The sequence below is a fragment of the Bos taurus genome, chromosome 26 (genome assembly GCF_002263795.3).
Source record: "Bos taurus isolate L1 Dominette 01449 registration number 42190680 breed Hereford chromosome 26, ARS-UCD2.0, whole genome shotgun sequence".
NCBI classification, from domain to species: domain Eukaryota; kingdom Metazoa; phylum Chordata; class Mammalia; order Artiodactyla; family Bovidae; genus Bos; species Bos taurus.
This window is the reverse complement of record NC_037353.1, coordinates 5051853-5079345: the sequence shown is the minus strand read 5'-3', so window position 1 is coordinate 5079345 and position 27493 is coordinate 5051853. Positions and strand designations below refer to the sequence as shown.

Sequence of the window (27493 nt, the reverse complement as noted above, 5' to 3'; positions counted from 1 at the left end):
GGAATGCAGAAACAAAGGAAGTGCAATCAAGAAATAATAGTGCAGTGATAAAGTAAAACCTGGTTCCCCCTCAAGTAATATGTATAACAATATCTTTGAGTTCTTCTCCAGGAACCAAGACCCCACTAGGTGGAGAATTGTAACTTCAGGTGAGTACAAGATTCCTAGAATACCATCCTGTTATCTCAACACCAGTCAATCAGAAAGAAGACTGCACAGAGTGGACAGTAACAAAGACTCTGATTCCTACCCAAATGATTATCTGTGATAAGTTTCCCCTTTCTCCCTTTAAAAACTTTCATGATAGAGCAGAATATTTACTATTGGTTCCTGGACACAACTCTGTCTTCTTCCAGCTTTCCTGACTCCTGAATAAAGCAACCTTTCTTTTCCTAACAACAACTGTCTGTTGAGCATTACCTTTCAAGTGGCAAGCAGCAGAACATGAGTTTGGTAAAAACTCTTGTATTCTTTGATGTTTAATTTATCAAATTATTATTTACAAATTATTTTAAATTAAATTAAAGACATTAGAGATTGATCATACCCAGAAAGAAGCCTTTTTAGAGTTTCCCTTAATTTATTAAAAGCAGAAACATTTGCAAGTGAAGCTGCCATGAAAGTGTTCTCTGGGGGAGTTTTATAGCCATGAGAAAAGAAACAAAGAGAAGAAAAACACTAGAATCGACATAAACAAACATCATCACAAACTTTCTTTACCTCCTGCTTATTCCCTAGAAACCTACTCATTCTTTAGCTGCTTAGGAAGCAACTTCATTTGCTTGCTTTCTTACACATATAACAATACCTTATTCTTTTCACTTGTTAATCTGTTTGGGGGTTTTCTATATATATATATTTTTATATTTATTTATTTATTTATGGCTGTGATGGATCTGATTCCTTGCAGATAGGGGGCTTTCTCTAGTTGTGGAGAGTGGGAGCTACTCTCCAGCTGTAGTGTGTGGCCTTCTCACTGTGGTGGTTTCTCTAGTTGTGGAGCATGGGCTCTAGGGCACTCAGGCTTCAGTAGTTGCTGCATGTGGTCTCAGTAGTTGAGGTCCCCAGGCTCTAAAGTACAGACTCAATTATTGTGGGGAGGTAGATATCTAATACTTATGCCACCTGATGCGAAGAACTGACTCATTGGAAAAGACCCTGATGCTGGGAAAGATTGAAGGAAGGAGAAGAAGGACATGAAAGAGGATGAGATGGTTGGACGGCATCATCAACTCAACAGACATGAGTTTGAGCAAGCTCCAGGAGTTGGTGATAGACAGGGAAGGCTGGTGTGCTGCAGTCCATGGGGTTGAAAAGAGTCAAACATTACTGAGCCACTGAAAACTAACTAAGAAATTGCAAGGCTGTCATTGTAGGGATGAGACTCCAGTTCTTTTTTAAATCCAACTCTTTCTCTCATACAAACATCTCTCTCCATTAACCTAAAGCTATACCCTTTGTTCCAATTTCCTGACTTTTAGAGGAATGTGTCCTTGGTCTGGCAGGTCATAAGACATCCAGACGCAAGACAAAACATTCAGTAAATTGTTGACCAACTTGTCAAGACAGAAAACATATGGTGGACCATTAACTTTTAGCCCATACATCTGGTCCCTATTTGGTCTTTGAAAGATGGCCTGCAGTCATGAGAAAGGGTTGTGGGATGATAACTCAGTGTCTATGAAAACCCAAGCACAGGGGGATTAAAAAATAAGCCATAAAAATGATAGACTGGAAATAGGGACTTTCAAACTAATTGATCAGAAATTACATTCATCAGGGACGTGAGCCAATCAAAAATGAATATATCAATACTGGTAAAGATATAAACTGCTATAGTTCAGTTCAGTTCAGCCACTCAGTCATTTCCAACTCATTGTGACCCCATGGACTGCAGCACGCCAGGCTTCCCAGAGCTTGCTCAAACTCATGTCCATTGAATCAGTGATGCCATCCAACCATCTCATCCTCTGTCATCCCCTTCTTTTCTTGCCTTCAATCTTTGCAAGCATCAGAGTCTTGTCTAATGAGTTAACCCTTCACATCAGGTAGCCAAAGTATTGGCGCTTCAGCTTCAGCATCAGTCCTTCCAATGAACATTCAGGGTTGATTTCCTTTAGGACTGACTGGTTTGATCTCCTTGCAGTCAAAAGGACTCTCAAGAGTCCTCTTCAACACCACAGTTCAAAAGCATCAATTCTTCGGTGCTCAGCTTTCTTTATGGTCCAACTCTCACAATTCATACATGACTACTGGAAAAGCCATAGCTTTGAATATATGGACCTTTGCTGGCAAAGTAGTATCTTTGCTTTTTAATATGCTGTCTAGGTTTTGAGGTAGAAATTACTGAGCAGTCAGTATAGAACTCTGAGACCTCAGTCTTGTTTTCAGTAAATATCCTGGTCCATTGTCCTAAATTCCTGGAATATGTCTTTAGTCTGATAGATTATTAGCACTCAGATCCAGGAAAGGGCAGTAATTAAATTATATTCCATATGCTTGGGGGAAAAACAACTGGTGATCATTAATCCTAAGCCAATCAGTTCAATTAAGTTCAGTCATGGCAAAGTAATATCTCTGCTTTTTAATATGCTGTCTAGGTCAGTCATAGCTTTTCTTCCAAGCAACAAGCATCTTTTAATTTCATAGCTTCAGTCACCACCTGCAATGATTTTGGAGCCCAGGAGAATAAAGTCTGTCACTGTTTCCGTTGTTTCCCCATCTATTTGCCATGAGGTGATGGGACTGGATGTCATGATTTTAGTTTTCTGAATGTTGAGTTTTAAATCAACTTTTTCACTCTCCTCTTTCACTTTCATCAAGAGGCTCTTTAGTTCTTCTTCACTTTCTGCCATAAGGTGGTGTCATCTGTATATCTGAGGTTATTGATATTTCTCCCAGCAATCTTGATTCCAGCCTGTGCTTTATCCAGCCCGGCATTTCACATGATGTACTCTGCACATAAGCTAAATAAGCAAGGTGACAATATATAGCCTTGACATACTCCTTTCCCTATTTGTAACCAGTATGTTGTTACATGTCCAGTTCTAACTGTTGCTTCTTGACCTGCAGATTTCTTGACCATACAGATTTCTCAGGAGACAGGTCAGGTGGTCGGATATTCCCATTTCTTTAAGAATTTTCCACAGTTTGTTTCAATCTACACAGTCAAAGTCTTTGGTGTAGTTTTTCTGGAACTCTCTTGCTTTTTCGATTACGCAATCAGTTCAGTTCAATTCAGTTGCTCAGTCATGTCTGACTCTTTGTGACCCTATGGACTGCAGCTCACCAAGCTTCCCTGTCCATCACCAACTCCCAGAGTTTACTCAAACTCATGTCCATTGGGTTGGTGATTCCATCCAACCATCTCATCCTCTGTTGTCCCCTTCTCCTTCTGCCCCCAATCCCTCTCAGCATCAGGGTCTTTTTCAATGAGTCAACTCTTTGCATGGGGTGGCCAAAGTATTGGAGTTTCAGCTCCAGCATCAGTCCTTCCAATGAACACCCAGGACTGATCTCCTTTAGGATGGACTGGTTAGATTTCCTTGCAGTCCAAGGGACTCTCAAGAGTCTTCTCCAACACCACAGTTCAGAAACATCAATTCATTAGTGCTCAGCTTTCTTTATAGTCCAACTCTCACATTCATTTATGACTGCTGGAAAAGCCGTTAGATGATCCAATGGATTTTGGCAATTTGATCTCTGGTTCATAAGCCCATACATCTGTTTTATTGTAAAATGGCCAGAGGGTATCAAAAAGGGTGGTGACTTAATCCAAGGATCAAGAGAAGGCATAAAGATGCTAAGTATCTTGATCTTTAAATTAATTGGTTAGAAATACTGTGATTTAAGAAAGGATATAAAAACTTCTCTAAGTCCCACCTTGGGGGGACTCTATACGCCCTCTCAGTATCTATGCTGAGAGCTTTGGACTTTCCTCTGCTTTAATAAATCCTATTTTCTTACTACTGTGAATGTTGCCTGTTTATGGATTCCATTCTTCAGACAAGAACTCAGATTCCCATCTTCGTTTTCTTCCAAGGAGCAAGTGACTTTTAATTTCATGGCTGCAATCACCATCTGCAGTTATTTTGGAGCCCAAGAAAATAGTCTGTCACTATTTCCATTGTTCCCCCGTCTATTTGCTATAAAGTGATGGGACTGTATGCCGTGATCTTTTTTTCTGAATGTTGAGTTTTAAGCCACCTTTTGGGTCATGTCACCTCTTCTCAGTGTCTGTGCTGGGAGCTTTATACTTCTCTCTCCTTTAATATAAACTCTGCTTGGGTGAGGGTTTGCATGTTCATGAAGTTCTCCATGAACAAGAACTTGATTTCTTGTTTCAGTGGTGCACAGGGTTAGTTGCTCTGAACCATATGAGATCTTCCTGGACCAGGAATTGAACCTGTGTCCCCTGCACTGCAAGGCAGTTTTTTAACCACTGGACCACCAGGAAAGCCCTTGGGTTTTGTTTTATTTTGGTTTTGGTCAGTCTAATACAAAAGTCTCTGATTAGTAAATCTAAGAGGACAGAGAAAAACATTTTTCTTTCTCAAGAACAGAATGAACATATTGAGATTGTACTGATAATCATGATTGGTTAAATTTTTATTTACTTCTTAAAATTTATTATTAACTTTTGGCCTCATTGCATATCTTGTGGGATCTTAGTTCTCCAACTAGAGGTTGATTCCAGGCTCTTGGCAGTAAGGGAGCAGATTCCTAACCACTGGCTTTCCAGGGAATTCTCTTGATTGGTTAAATATATAAGTATATAATTTTATATAATTTTTTTAAGTCCTCCTTTAACTGTTTTGAATCCCTGGTGGCTCAGAGGTTAGAGCATCTGCCTGGAATGCGGGACACCCAGGTTTGATCCCTGGGTTGGGAAGTTCCCCTGGAGAAGGAAATGGCAACCCACTCTAGTACTCTTGCCTGGAGAATCCCATGGAGGGAGGAGCCTGGTAGGCTACAGTCCATGGGGTTGAAAAGAGTCGGACATGACTGAGCGACTTCACTTTCACTTTTCATTTTCTTTAAATGTTTTAAATTTTCCATGTTTGTCTATTATATCTAGTACAGTTTAACATATACTAGGGGTAGCAAATGACATGTGAGATAATTTTTGTCTACAAATAAGAATTTTAAATTATACTATAAACCTATGAATTGAGTATAAATAGAAAAGTCTTAATTTAACTTTTTTTTCTTTTTTTTTAGAAAACACATCAAACCTACTATTTTAAATTATATAGGGGAGTAGAATTTGCCATCCCCAAATATGATTATTTTAGGCTGATTATTTTTAAGAAACTGAAAGCACAAAGGAAGCTTTGAAAACTGAGAAATAGTCAGCCTTTTGTAAGGGACATTTACATATACAAGGGAAATCTTTTGTAAAGATGTCTCCTTGGTTATACCTTGAAGAGGGAGATGATCTTATCACTAGCAACTGAAATATGCATATCAACTTTTGTTGTTGTTTACTCTCTTAAGTTCTGTCTGATTCTTTTGCAACCCTATGGAATTAGGCCTCCAGGATCCATGAAATTTTACAGGCAAGAATGGAGTGTGTTGCCATTTCCTTCTCCAGGGGATGGACCCAGGGATCAAACCCATGTCTCCTGCAATGGTAGGCAGATTCTTTACCACTCTGCCACCTAACTTCCCTTAACTAAACTTCTACCCTCAATATCTTCTGTGTTTAGCTAAAGATGACACTTAAGGTGAGGGCTTCTGCCATACTGGGGAGGAGTTACCCTGTTTTCCTGAGTATCCCCCATATATAAAAAGTATGTGTATGTGTTAGTCGCATCTGACTCTTTGAGGCCCCATGGACTGAAAAGCCCCCCAGGCTCCCCTGTCCATGAAATTCTCCAGACAAGAATACTGAAATGGGCAGCCATTCCCTTCTCCAAGGTATCCTAAGCCAGGGATTGAAACCACGTCTTCTGCATTACAGATTCTTTACCATCCAGGCCACGGGGGAAGTCATATATGTGATACAACTTTGTCTTTTTTCCATTAATCTGTTTTATAGCCATGTGATTATTAGACCAACCAAAGAACCTAGAAGGGTAGAATGGAAAAATTTTCCCACCTCTACAATTGTGTAGAATGTAGTTTGCAAAAAAGACAGTGTCAATTAAAATTTAAGAAAGATATTGAAGTAATACCATTTTATGTGATATTGGATGTGCCACATTCCAATGGTCATTTCCTTGGTTCTTACCTTTCTCAAGGGTAAGAATTCAGTCTAGAGGAATGGTATTGTTCAGTTGTTAAGTCATGTCCATGTTTGCAATACATGGAATGTAACAGGCCAGGCTTCCCTGACCTTCACTGTCTCTTGAGTTTTCTCAAATTCATGTCCACTGAGTCAGTGATCCTATCTCATCATTTCCTTGAAGGCAGTCAGTGTAATACTCTGAGAGCTGGTTTTCAATAAATATCTCCCTCCATTAACCTAAAGTTATACCCTTTGTTCCAAATTCCTGGAATGTATCCTTGGTCTGATAAACTATTAGCACTCAGATCCAGGGAGGGCAGTAATTAACTTCTGTTTCATATGCCTGAGGGAAAAACAACTGTTGATCATTAATCTTTTAGCCCATACATCAGGTCCATTGCAAAATGACCAGGAGGCATGAAAAAGGGTGATGACTTAATCTGAGGATCAAGAGAAGCCATAAAGATTTTAAGCTAAACATTTTGACCTTTAAAATGATAGGTTAGAAATGATGTATTTTAAGGACAGGAGCCAATCAAAAATGTACAGATTAATACTGGCAAGGATATAAACTGTTTTAAGTCCCACTTTTGGGGGACTCTTTATCCCCTCTCAATGTCTATGCTGAGAGCTTTGTACATTCCTTCTCTTTAATAAATCGTATTCACTTGTCACTGTGAGTGTTCTTTCTTTACTGTGAAGTTCTTTCTTAGGCTCTATTAACCAAACTTCTGATTCCCATTTCATCATCCTCCACCCTCTTTTCCTTTTGCCTCCATTCTTTCCAAGCATCAGGGTCTTTTCCAATGAGTCAGCTCTTCGCGTCAGGTGGCCAAAGAATTGGAGTTTCAGCATCAGTCCTTCCAATGAATGTTAAAAGTTAATTTCCTTTAGGACTGACTGGTTTTGAAACTGTTTACCTCAGTTTGGGACTTGAATCCATGAGCCAGGACTCAAATCTAACCAAAACCTAGTTTGGTACTCAAACCCCCGTGGCTTGGACTTCAACTCAGACAATACCCACAGTCTTCCAACTGAGACCACAGACCTGGTTTCAGGACCTAGTGAAGCTTAGGTTCTTGATGTTTCATCATAGAAATAGAAACAAAGGGGTAGGTAAGAAGTGGATTTATTCAGAGAGAAGCACACTCCATAGACAGAGTGTGGGCCATTACATGGGGTGAGTGCAGCTGCTTTGAGATATGGCATAGTTAGTTTTTAAGAGCTGGGTAATTTCATAGGCTAAGTGGGAAGATTATTCCAATCATTTGGGGGAAAGGGTAGAGAAAATTGGGCCACCACCTGTATTTTGGTCTTTTGGTGCCTTGACCTGTCATGGCTCCTCTGGATATGTCATTTAGCTTGCTGATTGAAGATCAAGGTCTAGTTGAAGGTGACTTGTATGCCATCTTGGACCCATTTGATTCTAATAGATTTATGCTTTGTCTTGGGGTATGAAATTCTTTCAAATGTTGTACCCTGTCCCCTTCCCTCCTGTTTCAGTTTGAACTCTTTGCAAACTATGGGACTCTTGAGACTCTTCTCCAGAACAATTCAAAAACATCAGTGTTTCAGCACTCAGCCTCTTTCATGATCCAACTTTTACATCCATACATAACTATGGAAAAGACAGATTTGATTAAATGGATCTTTGTTGGCAAAATGATGTCTCTGTTCTTAATACTGTCAAGATTTACTATATCTGTCAGGGCAAAGAGCAAGCATCTTTCAATTTCATGGCTCAGTCACAGGTCCTGGTGATTTTGGAAACTAAGAAAATAAAATCTGTCACTGCTTCTACTACTTCCCCTTCTATTTGCCATGAAGTTATGGAACTGGATGCCATGATCTTACTTCTTTGAATGGTGAGTTTTAAGTCAGCTTTTTCACTCTCATCTTTCACTTTTAAGAGACTCTTTAGTTCCTCTTCATTTTCTGCCGTTAGAGTGGTATCATCTGCCTATCTGAGGGTTTTGATATTTTTCCTAGCAATCTTGATTCCAGCTTTTGATTCATCCAGCCTGGTATTTCACATGATGTACTCTGCTTGCAAGTTAAATGAGCAGGGTGACAATATACAGCCTTGATATACTGCTTTCCCAATTTTGAATCTGTCCATTTTTTCATGTCCAGTTCTCACTGTTGCTTCTTGTCAGGAGGCAGGCAAGGTGGTCTGGTATTCCCATCTCTTTAAAAATTCTCTACAGTTTGTTGTGGTCTACACAGTAAAAGGCTTTAGTGTAGTCAATGAAGAATAAGTAGATATTCTTCTGGAGTTTCTTTGCTTTCTTTATGATCCAGTGAATGTTGGCAATTTGATCTCTGGTTCCTCTGCCTTTTCTAAATCCAGCTTGAACATCTGGAAGTTCTCCGTTCATGTTCGGTTGAAGCCTAGCTTGAAGCATTAGCCTGCTGGCTTGTGAAATGAGTGTAACTGTGAGGTAGTTTGAACATTCTTTGGCACTGCCCTTCTTTGGGATTGGAATGAAAACTGACATTTTCTAGTCCTGTGGTCACTGATGAATTTCCCAAATTTGCTGGCATATTGGGTGCAGCACTTTCACAGCATCATCTTTTAGGATTTTAAATAGCTCAGCTGGAATTCCATCACCTCCACTAGCTTTATTCAGAACAATGCTTCATAAGGTCCACTTGACTTCATGCTCCAGGATGTCTGGCTCTAGGTGAGTGACCACACCATTGTGATTATCCTGGGCATTAGCACCTTTTTTTGTACAGTTCTGTGTATTCTTGCATCTCTTTTTAATCTCTTCTGTTTTTGTTAGGTCCTTGCCATTTTTGCCCTTTATTGTGTCTAAATTTTCATGAAATGCTCCCTTGATATCTCCAATTTTCTTGAAGAGATCTCTAATCTTTTCAATTTTATTGTTTTCCTCTATTCTTTGCATTGTTCATTGAAAAAGGCCTTCCATATCTCTCCTTGCTATTCTTTGGAACTCTGCATTCATATGGGTGTATCTTTCTTTTTCTCCTTTGCCTTTTGCTTCCCTTCTTTTCTCAACTTTTTGTAAGGCCCCCTCAGACAATTACTTTGTCTTCTTGAATTTCCTTTTCTTTGGGATAGTTTTGGTCACTACCTCTTGTTACAATGTTATGAATCTCTGTCCATAGTTCTTCAGATACTCTGTCTATCAGATCTAATCCTTTGAATCTATTTGTCACTTCCACTGTATAATCATAAGAGATTTGATGTATCTTATACTTGAATGGCCCAGTGGTTCCCCTACTTTCTTCAATTTAAGTCTGAATTTTACAATAAAGAGTTCATGTTCTGAGCCACAGTCAGCTCCTGGTCTTATTTTTGCTGACTGTATAGAGCTTCTGGTCTTATTTTTGCTGACTGTATAGAGCTTCTTCATCTTTGGCTGAAAGAATATAATCAGTCTGATTTTGGTATTAACCATCTGTTGATGTCTATGTATAGAGTTGTCTCTTGTGTTTTTGGAAGAGGGTATTTGCTATGACCAGTGTGTTCTCTTGTCAAAACTATGTTAGCCTTTGACCTGCTTCATTCAGTACCCCAAGGCCAAATTTGCATGTTATTCCAGGTATTGCTTGATTTCAATAGTTTTGAATTCCATTCCCCTATGATGAAAAGGACATCTTTTTCTAGTGTAAGCTCTAGAAATTCTGGGAGGTTGTCACGAACTGTTTGACTTCAGCTTCTTAGACATTAGTGGTTGGCACATAGATTTGGATTACTCTGATGTTGAAAGGTTTGCCTCGGAAAGGAATTGAGAAATTTCTGAAGTTTTTAAGATAGCACCCATATACTGCATTTCAGACTCTTCTGTATGTTTGTTATACAGATTTAAATGCAAGCCTTCTCCACTGATAAGTTTCTAGAGATTTAGAATCATCCTTGCCTTCTTTGTACAGATAGAAAGACACTCTTTACAATTGGAGTTTTTACTTGTAAATGAAAATTCTATTAGTTTTTAGAGCTTCTTTTCTGCCTGCTGTGTTTTTTGTTTATTACTCAGCCCAAAATAATTCTTATGCGTGCTGAAATAAAATTAATAATTTAGGCAAATGAGAAAATGTCTTCCCCTTCAGTGTGTACTGTACATGTAGGTTAACCATACCTCCTTAGGAATTAGTATTCTTTCTAATCTCATCAAGGGTCACAACTCCTTAGGAGATAACCCTCCTTTTTAATCATGGAAGAAGTCATGAGGATCAATGGTCAATTACCCTTTGTACATGTAGATTGTGTAAATTGTCTATAATATATCATTTATTATATAGCCCTTTGTCCCAGAAACTTACATGTAACTGTGCTTTGACCTCTGATGGGCAGAATAGCTCCTCTGAGAAGCTGTCCCTGGGTTATAATCCTCACTTTGGTAAATAAAATTTTTCATAACTTTCTTAGATTGACTGATTAATATTTTGTATATATGCTAAAGAGACACACTTTATGCTGGCACATTCTGCTCCTTTTCACTACTACAGGTGAAATACACTAAGAAAAACTACCAACCTGGTTAATATATAGATAGACATTTTCCAGAATTTGTCACCAATAAATACAATATAAATAGAGATATGAAAATAGGCCTTGTGCACGTTCCTAACTTGCAAGTCTTGGAAAGGTGCTTTTAATCCATAATTTTCTTTTCACAGTTCAGAATTTGATCATAAAATATTGCCTTAAACAAAGCCCCCAACAATTATAATAAAAGCTAAAAAGAAAGGAATATTTTGCTCTTCTAGTAAAATGCTTGCTTTTTGTGACTCTTCTGAATAAAGGAAATAGCATTGTAAATTGGGAGCATATAAATAAAGCATAATTATTTCCATAAATATTTTATGTGATTTTATTAAGTTTATATTTTCATTCATTGCTATGTGTAAATCCAATATGTATTAAAAACTACCCCCCTCAAATCCTTCCTTCTATTCTATTTTCCTTCCTTATTCCTTTCTATCATTTTAAAAATAAGATAATACTTTAAAAGTTTAAACATTTAAAAATATCACTAGTTTAGGAAACTGTGTCTGTAACTGGCAACCAAGGATGCATCTCCTTTAAGAGTTAATCAAGTTTGACTGTCTAACTTGTATTTTCTCAGTGCACATTATTTCACATATCACTTATAAAGTTGCTAACACTCAACATTTAATTATATGAAACTGTTAGCAGGTCCAAGCTCGATCTGCTCCCTACACTACAGGCCAGTGAATCTGAGACGAGGGTATGAGGCAAGGAAGAGACTTTAATCGGAGTGCCAGCAGACTGAGAAGATGGCAGGCTAGTGCCTAAAAATAACCATCTTATTGGGGTCTGGATGCCAGGTTTTTTTATAGGTTAGAGATGAGGGGAGGTGAGGAAGCAAAGTAAAAAGGCCATTAATCTTGCAAAACATCTCCTAGAATGACTTTGGCACAGACCATGAATTCCTTATTGCCAAATTCAGACTTAAAATGAAGAAAGTAGGGAAAACCACTAGACCATTCAGGTGTGACCTAAATCAAATCCCTTATGATTATACACTGGAAGTGACTAATAGATTCAAGGGATTAGATCTGATAGACAGAGTGCCAGAAGAACTATGTACGGAGGTTTGTGACTTTGTCTAGGAGACAGGGATCAAGACCATACCCAAGAAAATGAAATGCAAAAAGGCAAAATAATTGTCTGAGGAGGTCTTACAAATAGCCGTGAAAAGAACAGAAGCAAAAGGCAAAGGAGGAAAGGAAAGATATATGCATTTGAATGCAGAGTTCCAAAGAATAGCAAGGAAAGATAAGAAAGCCTTCCTCAGTGATCAATGCAAAGAAATAAGGGAAAACAATACAATGGGAAAGACTACAGATCTGTTCAAGATAATTAGAGATACCAAGGGAACATTTCATGCAACAATGGGCACAATAAAGGACAGAAATGGTACGGACCTAACAGAAGCAGAAGATATTAAGAGGTGGCAAGAATACACAGAATTACACAAAAAAGATCTTCATGATCCAGATAACCATGATGGTGTGATCACTCACCTAGAGCCAGACATCCTGGAATGTGAAGTCAAGTGGGCCTTAGAAAGCATCACTATGAATAAAGCTAGTGGAGGTGATGGAATTCCAGTTGAGCTATATTAAATCCTAAAAGATGATTCTGTGAAAGTGCTACACTCAATATGCCAGCAAATTTGGAAAACTCAGCAGTGGCCACAGGACTGGAAAAGGTCAGTTTTCATTTCAATCCCAAAGAAAGGCAATGCTAAGGAATGCTCAGACTACTTACTGCATAATTGCACACATCTCAAATACTAGTAAAGTAATGCTCAAAATTCTCCAAGCCAGGCTTCAACAGTACATGAACCGTGAACTTCCAGATGTCCAAGCTGGATTTAGAAAAGGCAGTGGAACCAGAAACCAAATTGTCAACATCTGTTGGATCATTGAAAAAGCAAGAGAGCTCCAGAAAAGTATCTACTTCTGCCTTATTGACTATGCCAAAGCCTTTGACTGTGTGGAGCATAACAAATTGTGGAAAATTCTTAAAGAGATAGGAATACCGGACCACCTGACCTGCCTCCTGAGAAATCTGTATGGTCAAGAAATCTGCAGGTCAAGAAGCAACAGTTAGAACTGGACGTGGAACAACAGACTGGTTCCAAATACGGAAAGACTGTATATTATCACGCTGCTTATTTAACTTATATGCAGAGTACATCCAAAAAAAATTAGGGTTAGGGTTAGGGCTGGATGAAGCACAAACTGGAATCAAGATTGCTGGGAGAAATATCAATAACCTCAGATATACAGATGACACCACCTTTATGGCAGAAAGTGAAGAAGAACTAAGGAGCCTCTTGATGAAAGTGAAAGAGGAGAGTGAAAAAGCTGGCTTAAAGTTCAACATTCAGAAAACTAAGATCATGGCATCCGGTCCCACCACTTCATGGCAACTAGATGGGGAAACAGTGGAAGAGTGCCAGACTTTATTTTTCTGGGCTCCAAAATCACTGCAGATGGTGATGCAGCCATGAAATTAAAAGACGCTTACTCCTTGGAAGGAAAGTTATGACCAACCTAGACAGTATATTAAAAAGCAGAGACATTGCTTTGCCAACAAAGCTTTGTCTAGTCAAAGCTATAGTTTTTCCTGTAGTCATGCATCGATGTGAGAGTTGGACTATAGAGGAAGGTGAGCACTGAAGAATTGATGCTTTTGAACTGTGGTGTTGGAGAAGACTGTTGAGAGTCCCTTGGACTGCAAGGATGTCTAACCAATCCATCCTAAAGGAAATCAGTCCTGAATACTCATTGGAAGGACTGATGCTGAAGTGAAACTCCAATACTTTGGCCTACTGATGTGAAGAACTGACTCATTGGAAAAGACTCTGATGCTGGGAAAAATTGAAGGCAGGAGGAGAAGAGGATGAGAGAGGTTGGATGGCATCATCGACTCAATGGACATGAGTTTGAGCAAGCTCTGGGAGTTAGCGGTGGACAGGGAGGCCTTCTGTGGTGCAGTCCATGGGGTTGCAAGGAGTTGGACACAACTGAGAGACTGAACTGAACTGAACTAGAACGGCAAGCCTCAGTCAGGGTATGTGTTAATTTCTTCCTTCCTGTCATCCACAAGTGGACAGAGTTCTGAAGAAACATACTTTAACAGTCAGCCAGAGGGGCATGATTCTGTGAGGCAAACTGTTCTGTATGATTATAATAACAAAAGCAATGAAAGGCAAGTCAAATAATCAGTTCCTACTTGGAGTCAGATTTGGCTTCCTCCCTACAACAAAACCTTTGGTTAGCTTCTACAACTTTTGTGAGTGCAGTTATGCAAGAAATTGTGGGGGATACAAAGAATAATCCAACACAAAACTGACATGGAGGAATTTAAAAGCATTAGATAACTACAACATAGAACCAAGAGAGCCACAAGTAATATTCATCAGAGTGTGATGAATATTGACCTAGCTGCAACTTTCTGTCAGTGCCTCATAAGGAAGTTGTATTGACCTTGTCACTGAATACTTAGTGACAATCTTTATTTAAAGCCCCCAGTCCTCTGTGTCCACATGATCATAACACAATTTATTGAATCCTGATACCTGACATATCAAAGCCCCTCAGTGTTTTTTGATTAATTATTTATTAAATAAGTAGAAAATTTCGTCAATGTATTGCAAGGAAGAACTGGTTTTTGTGTTTGTTTGACTCAAAAATAAGATCTATACGCCTAGTAGAACTTCAAAATAAATTTTATATTAAAAATAACTCACAGACACCTAACTCAGTCATAATCCATTCTTTTTTACAAAACACAATTTAATAAAACTGCAAATATTTCAACTATGAAAATGTTCAGGCAATAAACACCTCTAACCATCAAATGATAAGTAAGACTTCAATTCCTTAAACTTAATTGAAAGTCTTTCTTGCTATAAAATAGTTTAATTGCTCACTATTCTTTGATCAAACTAGAAATAAATGCTAATTTCTAATTCATTCAGTATGTGCTCTATATTTAGGACTGTATTAAGTTAAATATTGGTTATGTGAAGTGGAGCCAGGAAAAATGTGAACCCTAACAAATACTGTGAAATTATATGAAACCTGTTTTATTAAGAATATGAGACAAAAATGCTGATGTTCAAGACAGAGGAGAAATATTGTATGATATCCCCTATATGTGAACTCAAAAAAACCCCAAAAGATACAACTGAACTTATTTACATTACAAAACACAAAGAGACTCACAGACTTAGAAGACAAACTTATGTTGCCAGGGGGGAAAGGATAGTTGGGGAGCTTGAGGTAGTCATGTACACACTAATGTATTGAAAATGGATAACCAACAAGGAGCTATTGTATAGTACAATATTATGTGGTAGCCTGGCTAGGGGAAGAGTTTAGTGGAGAATGGATACATGTATATGTATGGCTGAGTCCCTCCACAGTTAACCTGATACTATCACATTTAATTGGCTATGCCCCAATACAAAATAAAAAGTTCAAAAGAATAAATAATGCTGATGTTTAGATTTATTTTTGGCAATATCATAGGAGCCTTGGAATAAAGAGACTTTTAACACTTACATATTTAATATTCAAGTAGTTTGAAGTTAACAAAAGGACTACAGGCATCCACCAGATTCACTCATAGATATAGATATATATAGATATATATATAACATACTCTTTCATTACTTTATCAGGTATTTGCAGTAGAGAAAGAAAATTTTAAAAAAGCAAAATAATTAGAGTTGTCCTGAGTCTTTGACCCTAACTCAGTTATCTAAGACCTTGGAGGTGTGTATCTTGCTTCCCTTCACTAATGAAAGATGGACTATCACCAACCAGAATTGTAAAACACATCCTAGTAACTTGACTCTGTTGGATTTCTTTATTCAATAATGAAAATAGCAGCAATAAGTTTTCCTTGGTCTAAATCACTTTAGAAGTGTGTTCTTTCTTTTCTGAAACTCTCTTTTATTTTTTGAGACATTTACCTAAATTTCCTTAAATTTTATGTGTACTAATAAGCAGAAATAGTATCATTACATGCCTTCATTACTTGAAAATTTTTTAAATAGTTCTTAAACCTCTATCTTCCTCCACTTCAGTCGTACTCTCCAGAATATGCCCAAGAAACTGGCAGAAATAGAAACAATGGCTGTAAAATTAGCACTTATTCCACTTATCAGTGTGTGGTAGACATGAGGAAAGGTCAGGATAAGGGTTATTCTGAAAAGTAATTTTTATATCTGAATCTATATAATTTAAATGTTTTGAAGAAGATAAGGATATGTCGCCTCGTAATACGTCACATTGGCATACTGAGTATTTTATGTTAAAGTTTCTTAAGAAATAGCAGTGCAAGGAGGACATTCTGACAATATTTGTGTCCCTGAAAGCAAAGCAGGACATGAATCTTCCATGTGAAAAGAACTCTCCCTGTCCCAGGAGGATAGAAAGCATCATTATCACCAGAAATAGAGAATTTAGAGGCCAGGAGGCTGTGTAAAACTACCACATTACTTACTCACTAATTTGATATTCTCAGCCCATGCCCTTTTGCTTTGCAAATTCTTCACGAATTTGTAGTTTTCTTGTCTAAATGACAGCTCACTTTGGTCATTTCTTTCAGTCTCATTTTTTTTTTTAATAAGACTGCATCACATACATTATTAAATTTGTTTTTTCTCCTGTTAATCTGTGTTGTGTTCATTTAATTTTTAGGTCAGCCAAAGAACTGCAAAAAGTTCACCTCAATTAAGTAGTGAGGAGACCAGAAGGGGGCATTCCCACAGTCTGCAAGCACACATAGCTCATCACCTCTTCTATTCTGGCAACAACTCAACCAATGAAAAGCCATAGTCTCTTTATTTACTATAACTCTCTCAACTTCTTTTTCCCCCCTTCTCTCTTCCTTCCCTTGCTTTGTGGGGACTTGCATATGGCTCATCATGGGTTGTAGACCCCAAACTTCTTATCCCAAATAAACCTATTTTTGTTGGAGAAGTATTTGGCAGTCTATTTATTTTAGTTCAACAAATATGTATAATATAGTTTCTTGTTACAAAAGATAGCTAATGTTCCTTCTCAAGATATTTGGCAAAACTAATACAATTTTGTAAAGTTTAAAAATAAAAAAATAAAATAAATAAAAATATATAATAAAAAAAATAAAAAATAAAATGGCAAAAAAAAAAGATTTTTTGTTGTGAAAATGTGGACTAGCACTGATATTGATAGAATAATTCAAACAGTATTCTTGTTATGAGTCTTAATTAAATGTAAACCTTTTCTTTCTGACAATTATTTATGGGCTGTTGAGTAAAAAAAAAAAAGAAAAGAGAAAAATAGTTGGCTTAAAACTATCTATGTATAGCAATGAGTCTGATTTTCTTGTTTGTTTGTTTTAGGGTAACATCAAAATTCTAATACAGAGTGTATCAGAAGTTTTAACAAAAGGAAACCCCTGATTTTTGTACTTCTCTGAAATTCCTTTCCTAGATTTTTTTCTCCTTTTCTCTAGAATTTATCATTGCCTCATTTTCTATTCATATTTAAAATAAATGGTGTGGGTATTAATGTTGCAAAATTTCTAAATAAAATAAGTGACAAGTTTTTTTTTTTTTTTTAATGTTGGTCTCCCAAAACTCTTCCAATTTATTTAAGAATAATAACATGTTCATATATATAAAAAGAAACCTCACAACTACATGAAATTTGAATGATTCCTTTTGCAAATCAATCAAGTCTTTGTACTTTAAGCAAATTCAAGCCAATGTTGAGTAATGTTTATTAACTTATCATTAGACTTCTAGCCTCTTAGAAACCATCTACTTTGAAGTCCAAATTGATTGCTCATATTTCAACTCTCCTTATGACTCTAAGAGAATATATAGGGTTTTAATGGACACAGTTTACATTGCACATTAGTTAACATCAATACAGTAATAAAAAAGACTATAAAAGAATGATTTTAAATATATAAATATCATTATTCTACATAAATATAAGAATATAAGTTGTATACATATAGATAGATAGATCTATGATGATGTTTTTGTTTTAGTCGCAAAGTCATGTCCAACTCTGACTCTTTTGCAACCCCATGGACGATAGCCCACCAGGCCCCACTGTCCATGAGATTTCCCAGGCAAGAATATTGGAGTGGGTTGCCATTTCCTTCTCCAGGGGATCTTCCCAACCCAGGGATCAAACCCATGTCTCATGCATTGGCAGGCAGATTCTTTACCACTGACTCACTAGGAAAGCAAATATATATATATATATATATATATACATTTTATATGTTTGGCAATAAACACTTAACAACCAGCTGAAACAAGAAGCCCTTACTGAGGCAGGAGATAGATGGACTCTAGGTTATACATTTACAACTAGCCTCCTGTTTATACTTTGAGATAGAAATGACAACAGGAACAGGATGAAAAGCCATACTTTGTCTCCTGTAGATACTGTTGCTGCTGCTGCTGCTAAGTCGCTTCAGTCGTGTCTGACTCTGTGCAACCCCATAAACGGCAGCCCACGAGGCTCCCCCGTCCCTGAGATTCTCCAGGCAAGAACACTGGAGTGGGTTGCCATTGCCTTCTCCAATGCAGGAAAGTGAAAAGTGAAAGTGAAGTCGCTGAGTCTTGTCTGACTCTTAGCGACCCCATGGACTGCGGCCCACCAGGCTCCTCCACTGTTAGGTAATAGTAATGTCAGGGGTGAAGAGGGGCTAAGCCTTGCTTGGGTAAAAGATAAGGAAGTCACATATTTCTCATCCTTGGGGTCAGGGAGACTTCCTAAATTACACTTGCACAGAAAGTTTCCTTAGATGAGGAGAGTGCTAGGCAATTATCAGTTTTGCTAACTTCCCAGAGCCCCTCACACTGAGATCCATCTTGACTACAAGCATGCTTGCACACATAGGGAGAGCCTTGAAACAAATCAGATATGGGGTCAAAGCAAGATGACTGGCCAGAGGAAAACAAAGACCTGGAAGACTGCCCCCTTATAAATGACTTAAATTTCCCCTGAATATGACTTACTGAGCCTACCCACCCGTGTATCCACACATATTTCTCTTAATAAACGCTTTATCTGTTTCACTGTTTTCCAACTCTATGTTGAAATTCCTTTCCAGAGGGTATAAGAACCAGGGTAGTGGTGCAATCCAGGTTCAATCCCTGATTGAGGAAGTGAGATCCTGCTCCAAGCCGCCACAGCCACGGTCACCCCACAGGTCACCAGAGAACATGACTTGAATCGTTTGTCACTTTCTATACTGTAAATATCTCCCACCACGGCCGCAAATGAGGTCACTGAACTCGGCTTTGGAAAGAGAGGCTCAAAACTGACCCTCAAGTAAACATGAACCATCTTTCCAGCCCCAATAATCCACTGTATTAAATAAGTTATACATCTAAAATGTAGAGGAAATGAGCTTTCTTTATAACTTGTGGGAGTGTGATGTGCTGCAACAATTTGGAAGATAATATGACATTATTTTCTAAGATGAAAAGTATATGTGCATATATATTAATATTTGTATATATATATGGGCTTCCATGGTGGCTCAGGCAGTAAAGAATCTGCCGTATGTACATGCATATATACAATTTTTATCATAGTAATTTTATCTCTTAATTATCTGTTCATATATGACCAAGTACTGGTACTAAAGAAGTTTATGTAATACTGTAATGATATCAGAATATATTCCAAGTATTAGTTTAAGCACATTTTTGTTTGCCAACTTGCTAATCCTCACAAGAACCCTATGTGGTATGTTTCATTAATATTGCCCTTTTACTGCTTAGGAAACTGGCATACAGAGTATACACAAATTCACACAGCTAGGCAAGGGCAGAATTAGGATTTGAATTTGGACAATGTGGTTCTGAAGTTTATGGTTCTACCACTACATTACACTCCTTGCCTCTCATGAGAATCCTAAAATTAGCTATCAATTTTATAGCAAAAAACAAACAAAAGAACCTAAGTACAGTTGAATCAATCATAACATACCTAAATTTTGATATATTATATATTTTTAAAGGATATAATCTGAAAACACAAAAAATCATATAATTTCCTGTACTTAGTATTCACATTCTCTATTGCATAATTTAAATTTATATAAACATTGCTATTACAGATAAAAGGCTTCCCTGGTGGCTCAGATGGTAAAGAATTTGCCTGCAATGTGGGAGACCTGGGTTCGATCCTTGGGTCAGAGAGGTCCTCTCGAGAAGGAAATGGCAACTCACTCCAGTATTCTTGCCTGGAGAATTCGTATGGACAGAGGAGCCTGGCAGGCTACAGTCCATACGGTTATACTGACAGGACTAAGTGACTAACACTTTTACTTTCATTACAGATAAAATGAAATCGTCATTCAACTTCTCACCAATTCCATTCCTTCCTTTCAAAGCTCCATGTATATCCTGTTATTTCATAAGTTTATCCTTGAAATGCCAAAAATTTCTCAGCCTTTTCCAGTTATGAGTAGTCTAGCAAATTGGATTCAAATTGTCCCAGATGTCTTCATAAATAGTTTAAAGTAGACAGCAAGTCAGATGATGTATTTTATATTTCTTTTTAAAAACTCATTTTATTTATTTTTTTAATTTTATTTTATTTTTAAACTTTACATAATTGTATTAGTTTTTTGGCAAAACTAAAAACTCATTTTAAATAACCCAATAACAATTAGTTTTCAAATACATTCCTTAGCAATCTGACTTTTCTATAAATTTTAGTAGAGATTTTGAGTCAGAAAGGAAAATTGTATATTTTCTTCACATTTTCCTTTACATAGGAAAAAAAAAAATGTTTCAATGTTTTTGAGGAATTCTGAGGGGTCTTCTATAATAGATTTTACTTTTTCCTATATCTGCAGTTTCTACTCTATTCTCTACTACTGAGCCCTAAGACAAACCACACTGAATTGAAATACAAAGCAAAACAAAACAAAATGTTTTGAATGAAAGTCTAGAAAACTGTCATCAAGAGCTAGTTCTCGAACTATAACTACCACCACAAGTATACTACACACACACACACACACACACATTTATGTTCTTTCTACTGAAATATCTCTAAAAAAGATAAAACATGGCCACTTAGTGACACTTGGTTGCATATAAGCTTGTTAAGAACAACTGGTGGAGGATACTTTTTCTTTCCTTTCTAAAACATTGGAAAAACAACCAAGTTTCAAGAAGGATAGATTTTAAGGACAGAAGGAATTTGAGTCTTTGGTAATATACTTGAACTGTCAAATCAACCCTGGAATCACATAAATTTAAGAATTTTATTAAAATAATGATAATAATATTATACAAGCAACCGCTCTTCAGGTTTTGTTATTGCTGCCCACATATAAAGACCATGTTCATGGTAACTTACACATCTTGAGCAACTAGTAATAAAAGATAAATGATTCAATAAGTGATTCAATAAATGATTCAACAGTTCTCTACCTTTAGTGTACTTTGAAGTTCCCTGGGGAGCTAATAAAAATGCAAGTTTTCCACTTCTACCTTCTGAAATTTTTATTCAGAGGGTCTGAGGTTGGGTCTAGGAATCTGCAGTTTTAATGTACTCCCAAGGTGATTCTGGAGAAGAAAATGGCAACCCACATCATTATTCTTGCCTGGAGAATTCCATGGACAGAGGACCCTGGTGGCTGAAGTCCACGGGGTCACAAAAGAGAGCCAGACACAACTGAGCGACCAACACTAAAGGTGATTCTGCTGCGGTTGTTCAGTCAATCAAGCTTTAAGAAATACTTCAGCATGAGCTAAAAACAAATCAGTGAAGTGTTTGAGTGAGTCCAAGACTGAAGAATGCAGTGAGTGGGAATAATCTTCCCCATTCTAGGGATAATCTTCCCCATTCTATTCCACCCCATTCCTCATCCAGAAGAATATAATACACAAATTACACGAAGGGCTACCTTGTTGAGGCTGTAAATTTATAGTGAGCACATACATTCTAGGTGAGTTCTGTATTTCATAAATTCAGAGGGGAGAAATAACAGAAATTGATAACTCACATTAGCTTGGATGATGACAAAGTAGCGAGTCTTATCTTCATAGTTGAGCCTCTTCCTTAACACTACATTTCCAGTCAACATGAGGGGAATTTCAAAAGTGTCGTTGGAAGTCTGCAAATAAGATACACATCTGAGATCATTTGAACATAAGATAAATTAGAGAGTCTGATATTTCAGCTTAGTCCCCTTGAAAGTTATAGACAACATGTTCATCATCTAAAAACAGAATGTGAATGTCAGCTTCAGGTTTCATGTTCTTATTTCTGAAAATTTGTCACTCTAATCAGTAGGTCTTGCTTTGATAATGATATCTAGGAAACTTACTTCTTGTGATAGTTTTTTCACATATTATCAGAGTTACACATAAACATCCCCGGAATATATCTAAAGCTAAGCCCAGATGTCTGAAGATCTTTCCTATTACCATATTATCTTTTCACAATTTTTTTAATCACCAAAGAGTTCAATGATTGCAATTTATGATTTATCATAATAGTCCTTTATGACATTGGAGTCCATTCTATATTCTCATATTTTCAAGTACTGTATGAAAGATATACAACTATTAACTTGAAACTGTGCTTTTGTGAAAAAGAATGTGGTATAGGTTGTTTTTGTTTGTTTTTCCAAGCCTCAAATCTGCTGCCCTTACCCTAACAGGGACTGTGCTTCTTCTTGGTAACATGCAGTTCATAAGGGCAACCTCCAAAATGCCTCCAACCAGTGCTGCTCTGGTATTAGCAACCGTCAGAGTAAGAAAATACAGTCATTCCTCAAGAGGATATAATTTATAAGATCTGTCTCTTATCCTTCAAGGGCTTTTACATCACGTTTGTGTTTGAGTGCCATTCTGAAGACTGATAAACTAGTCTATCACTTACGACAGCAAATCAGCCTACTTTTAGCACTGGAGCTTTTTGGTGACTGTTTCGTGTAGTGGCAGGTGGGTGTGTGATTGTGGATACCACATGAAATACTCAGATACGTATTTCAGAAAAAGGAGTGGTGGGAGGGGGCAAGACAAGCAGGAGGAAGAAAGGATAAGAAAGGAAGGAAAGAGAAAGAAAGTATATGCATGTGTGTGTGTGGGGAGGGAGGTGTTGGTGTGTCCATGTGTCTTTACATCCTCAGCTGACATGAGGGGAGTTACTTAGGAACTGAAATTTAATGTGAGAACAGTTGAGTCAAATCTAATCTCCCATTTCAAGTTCATTCAGGGGAATGTAGGCAAATTAACCTTCAATATCTAGAGTCATGCTCTCGCCCTCTCCATCTTTACCTCCCTCCCTCCCTGACTCTCTCTCTTTCTGGTACATACACACATTCAGCACACAATTGATACATATTTTTTAATGATTTACTCTTGTGCTCATGCAATTGACTTTACAAGTCTTCTTGGATACAGTCATTTAAAGACGTAACATTTTAAAATACAAATATATTTTAAAAAATGTACCAAGTGAGATATTTACAACTAAAAACAGACATTCGGCATTTTCCCTGCATTTTTGCCTATTTAAACACTGTGTGATGTGCTTAGTTGCGTCTGACTTTCGCCACCCCATGACTGTAGAACACCAGGGTCCTCTGTACGTGGAATTTTCCAGGCAAGGATATTGGAGTGGGTAGTCATTTCCTACTCCAGAGGATATTCCCAACCCAGGAATCAAACTGACATCTCTTGCATCTCCTGTATTGGCAGGTGGATTCTTTACCATTGTGCCGCCTGGGGAGCCCTGTAGGACTCTAAACTAAGCCAGGGAATGTAAAAATGGTTTAATCTAAATATCTAAGTTAGTTATAGGGGACACTTCAGTTAATATTTGCCATATACACTATAAAACACAACTCAGTGTGTTGTTGTTACAGGCCTATTAACTGTCTAAGACAATTACTACAGAGCCATATATCAATTGTTAGTATAGTTATGAAATAAATGGTGGGTTTCTTACCAAAAAGTCATCTCATTCTTGGTGTCAGAACTCCAATAGTTCAGGTAACTGGTAGCTTTGTGCTTTAGGGGACGCTATCCTTCTAAGCAGGGATTGCCAGGTGGTTCAGTGGTAAAGAATCTGCCTGTCAATGCAGGAGACACGGGTTTGGATCCCTGGGTCAGGAAGGTTGCCTGGAGAAGGAAACGGCAATCCACTCCAGTATTCTTGCCTGGGAAATCTCATGGACAGAGGAGCCTTGTGGGTTACAGTCCATGGGGTTGCAAAGAGTCAGACAGGACTGAGTGGCTGAGCTGGGACACATATGCCCCTAAGTAGAGTGAGTTTTGACAAATCTACTCCAACCATGGACATTCCACACCTTGCCAGTGACTGTTTTGGAATGTGCATGAGATCTATTTCTAGATAATCTGAAGCACTTTCCTTAATTGTAAACAGAGAGAGACACACAGGGGAATTTTTTTCCCCTTTTCTGCTTATAGATGCTTCTATAAGGATATAAAACTTGGAAATGTCAGCAGTCATTTTGGAACTACTGATACAGTTAATCTAGAAGTAAACAAAATGCTGAAAATGGAAGAGCAGAAAATAGATAAAAGTCATTTCTGTGATATCTCTGAGTTGCTTAACAAATCCTGATACCACCCCTTCTCTGAACGACCTGTTATGAGAGATAATCCATGACTTTGTCGGCAAAGTCACTTTAAATTGTTTTCTATTATTTGCAGCTGAAAGCACTTTGATACATTATCTCCTGTCCATGTGTCCTCATCTTGTAGTCCCCTCTCTTTTCCATTTATGCCATGACTCTTTACAGGTGACACTTGCTTTTAATTTTCTCCTGCCTAAAGATCCTATCCCTCATTTCTCTGAGTTATAAATTCTATAAATCCTACTCAGTAAAATCTTCTTTGTCATCCAATTTAGGATTAAGTCTTTGATCTTATGATATATTGTTTTTTCCAAACAACATTTGTTATTTGTGTATTTTCTGTTTTCCCTTACAGATTTCTCAAGGATCTCAGTCTATGATCTGGAGATACTTACCTTGATGTTTCTAGTCAAGTAACGTAATGGAAGTTTGTGATTCTGTTTTAGTTGACAATCTTTATTAATAGAATTTTTATTAACATTACAGTTAGTAATTAGGGATTTTATTGCTAACTAGGGATTGTTGTTATTGTTCTTAAGAGCACTTTTTGGATGGAACATCCATCTTCACTGCAGCATGCCAAGTCTTTTTAGTTGCGACATATGGACTCTAGTTCTCTAATCAGGGATCAAACTTGGGCCCCCTCCACTGGGAGTGTGAGTCTTAGTCACTGGGCCACCAGGGAAGTTCTTAAGCTCCTGTAACACATTTTTGATTAAACCTAATTCTTATTTTCAAATTACTCTTTTAGAGACATCTGAGATTTTCCATGTGCTAGTAGTCCCATCAATATTTATGTTCCAAGAAACTAAGGAGACTATCGGCTTTAAGATCAATGCTGTTTATAAATTATTGTATATGAAAAACCTTTGTGTTAAAATTAGCTAACTTATTAAGAAGCAATTATTTATGAAGTGTGCATTCTGCCTTAAAAAAATAGAATAATAATCATGAGAAAAAGCAGAAGCAAAATGTAGGTAAATGCTTGGGATGCTCTTTATTTTCCCTCTAACAAAAAGAATATTGGGAAAAAAAAGAAGAATATTGGATTAGATCAACTCAAATAAATGCCCTGCTCTAATGACATGTCTAGAGTTCTACCTAAGGAGGAACAAAAACAAGCAAATTTAGTAAGAAAATATAGTTTTTTTTAATTGCTATATGATAAGGCGATGTGACAATGTTTATCAAAGTTTAGAGTATATAAGGATCGTAGAAATGTATCACTTAGATTCAGATTCTGAGTATCTATTCCTCCAAATTCCAGAATTCTCACACATTCTGTATTTCTAACAAAACTCTTGGGTAATTCTCAAGTAGAAGGTTTAGATTTTACTTTGAGAAAAAATAAACTAGAAGATAGAAAAGATCAAGTTAAGTATATAAGAGTATTGTCATTTGTGAACTCAACTCAATAGTGAGCTCCTGTAATACATTTTTAAAATATTTATTTATTTGACCACACCAGGTCTTCATTGAGGTATGTAGAATCTTTTTAGTTGTATCACATGGACTCTAGTTCTCTGATCAGGAATCAGACTTGGGCCCCTTGCATTGGGAGTGTGAGTCTTAGGCACTGGACAACCAGGGAAGCCCCTAAGCTCCTATAACACAATTTTAAGATGGACAATTATTTCATTTTTCTTTATATTGGAGTTAGTTATGTTAAATTGGGATGGACTTTTAAATATAATAATAATAAATAATAATATTTATTATTACTTAAAGTCTTTCTTTGTGTTAAACTTTGAACCCAGGTCTTCTCACTGAGTCTGTGACATTTTAAGTTTACAACATATATGTACTTTTGAAGTCAAACAGAAACTTCTAAATGGAATTTCATAGGAAATTGGTTAGAACAAAGTGACACAAACTACATTATAATTTTTCAAGTGTCCCTAAATACGCATATACATATTTGTGTGTGTTTCTGTAGCAGGTAGGAATGAGTTTGTAGGAAACAGAGAAACAGTGATCAGAGTGCTGGTATTTTACTAGGAGCAAATTGCTGCTGCTGCTGCTGCATCGCTTCAGTCGTGTCTGACTCTGTGCGACCCCATGGACTGCAGCCTACCAGGCTCCTCCGTCCATGGGATTTTCCAGGCAACAGTACTGGAGTGGGGTGCCATTGCCTTCTCCAGGAGCAAATTAGTGTTGCTGTATTTCCCAATGAAACATATCTGTGCCTTGTTCCTGTCATTAGATCACCAGGAAATAGGATCCTATAACTTTTCAATAACTCTGATACAGATATATGTGTGTGTGATCATGCATATCAACAGTATCTCAGTCTTAGACTTTGTCAAAGAACTGTTTGAGTTGGGAGGGGAAAAAAGTCTATACCCTCCTTCCCTCTACCATTCATTTGCCTCTCCTTTCATCCTTAGTGATTTGTTTCATCAACAAAGAAGAGGAATGTAGGAGCACTGCTGCTGATGCTGCTAAGTCGCTTCAGTCGTGTCCGACTCTGTGCGACCCCATAGACGGCAGCCCACCAGGCTCCCCCGTCCCTGGGATCCTCTAGACAAGAACACTGGAGTGGGTTGCCATTTCCTTCTCTAATGCATGACAGTGAAAAGTGAAAGTGAAGTCACTCAGTCATGTCAGACTCCTAGTGACCTCATGGACTGCAGCCTACCAAGCTCCTCTGTCCATGGGATTTTCCAGGCAAGAGTACTGGAGTAGGGTGCCATTTCCTTCTCCAAAGCATGACAGTGAAAAGTGAAAGTGAAGTCACTCAGTCGTGTCAAACTCCTAGTGACCTCATGGACTGCAGCCTACAAGACTCCTCCATCTACAGGATTTTCCAGACCAGAGTACTGGAGTGGGTCGCCGGTGCCTTGTCAGGTGTAGGAGCACAGTCACATCCTTTTCCTTAAGCCCCCTACATTTTTTGGAAGTAAGTCCCTGACCCACTTTCTGTTAATTTTGGACACTACTCTGTAAAGCACAAACTAGCACAGGTTTCCTTGGGTGATGAGAATTTAAATGCTGACCTCTACCTGCCTAGTGCTATTCAATAGATATTCCAATGATGACAAAGGCCCCAAGCATCTGGTCTCCATTAGGAAAGGTCCACTCACAACTTCCTGGCAGTTTAGTATCTCAGT

The 27493-nt window shown here is 37.6% G+C and overlaps 1 protein-coding gene across 1 annotated transcript in view; it reads right to left on the bottom strand.

Annotated features, from left to right (window-relative positions):
• The window catches only part of PCDH15 (protocadherin related 15), a 1060244-nt gene that overhangs the window by 489952 nt on the left and 542799 nt on the right, over positions 1-27493 (bottom strand). Inside the window, exon 7 of the mRNA XM_059881970.1 lies at positions 21780-21890. Coding sequence (XP_059737953.1) covers positions 21780-21890 — 111 coding nt within the window. The remainder of the gene's footprint in view (positions 1-21779; positions 21891-27493) is intronic.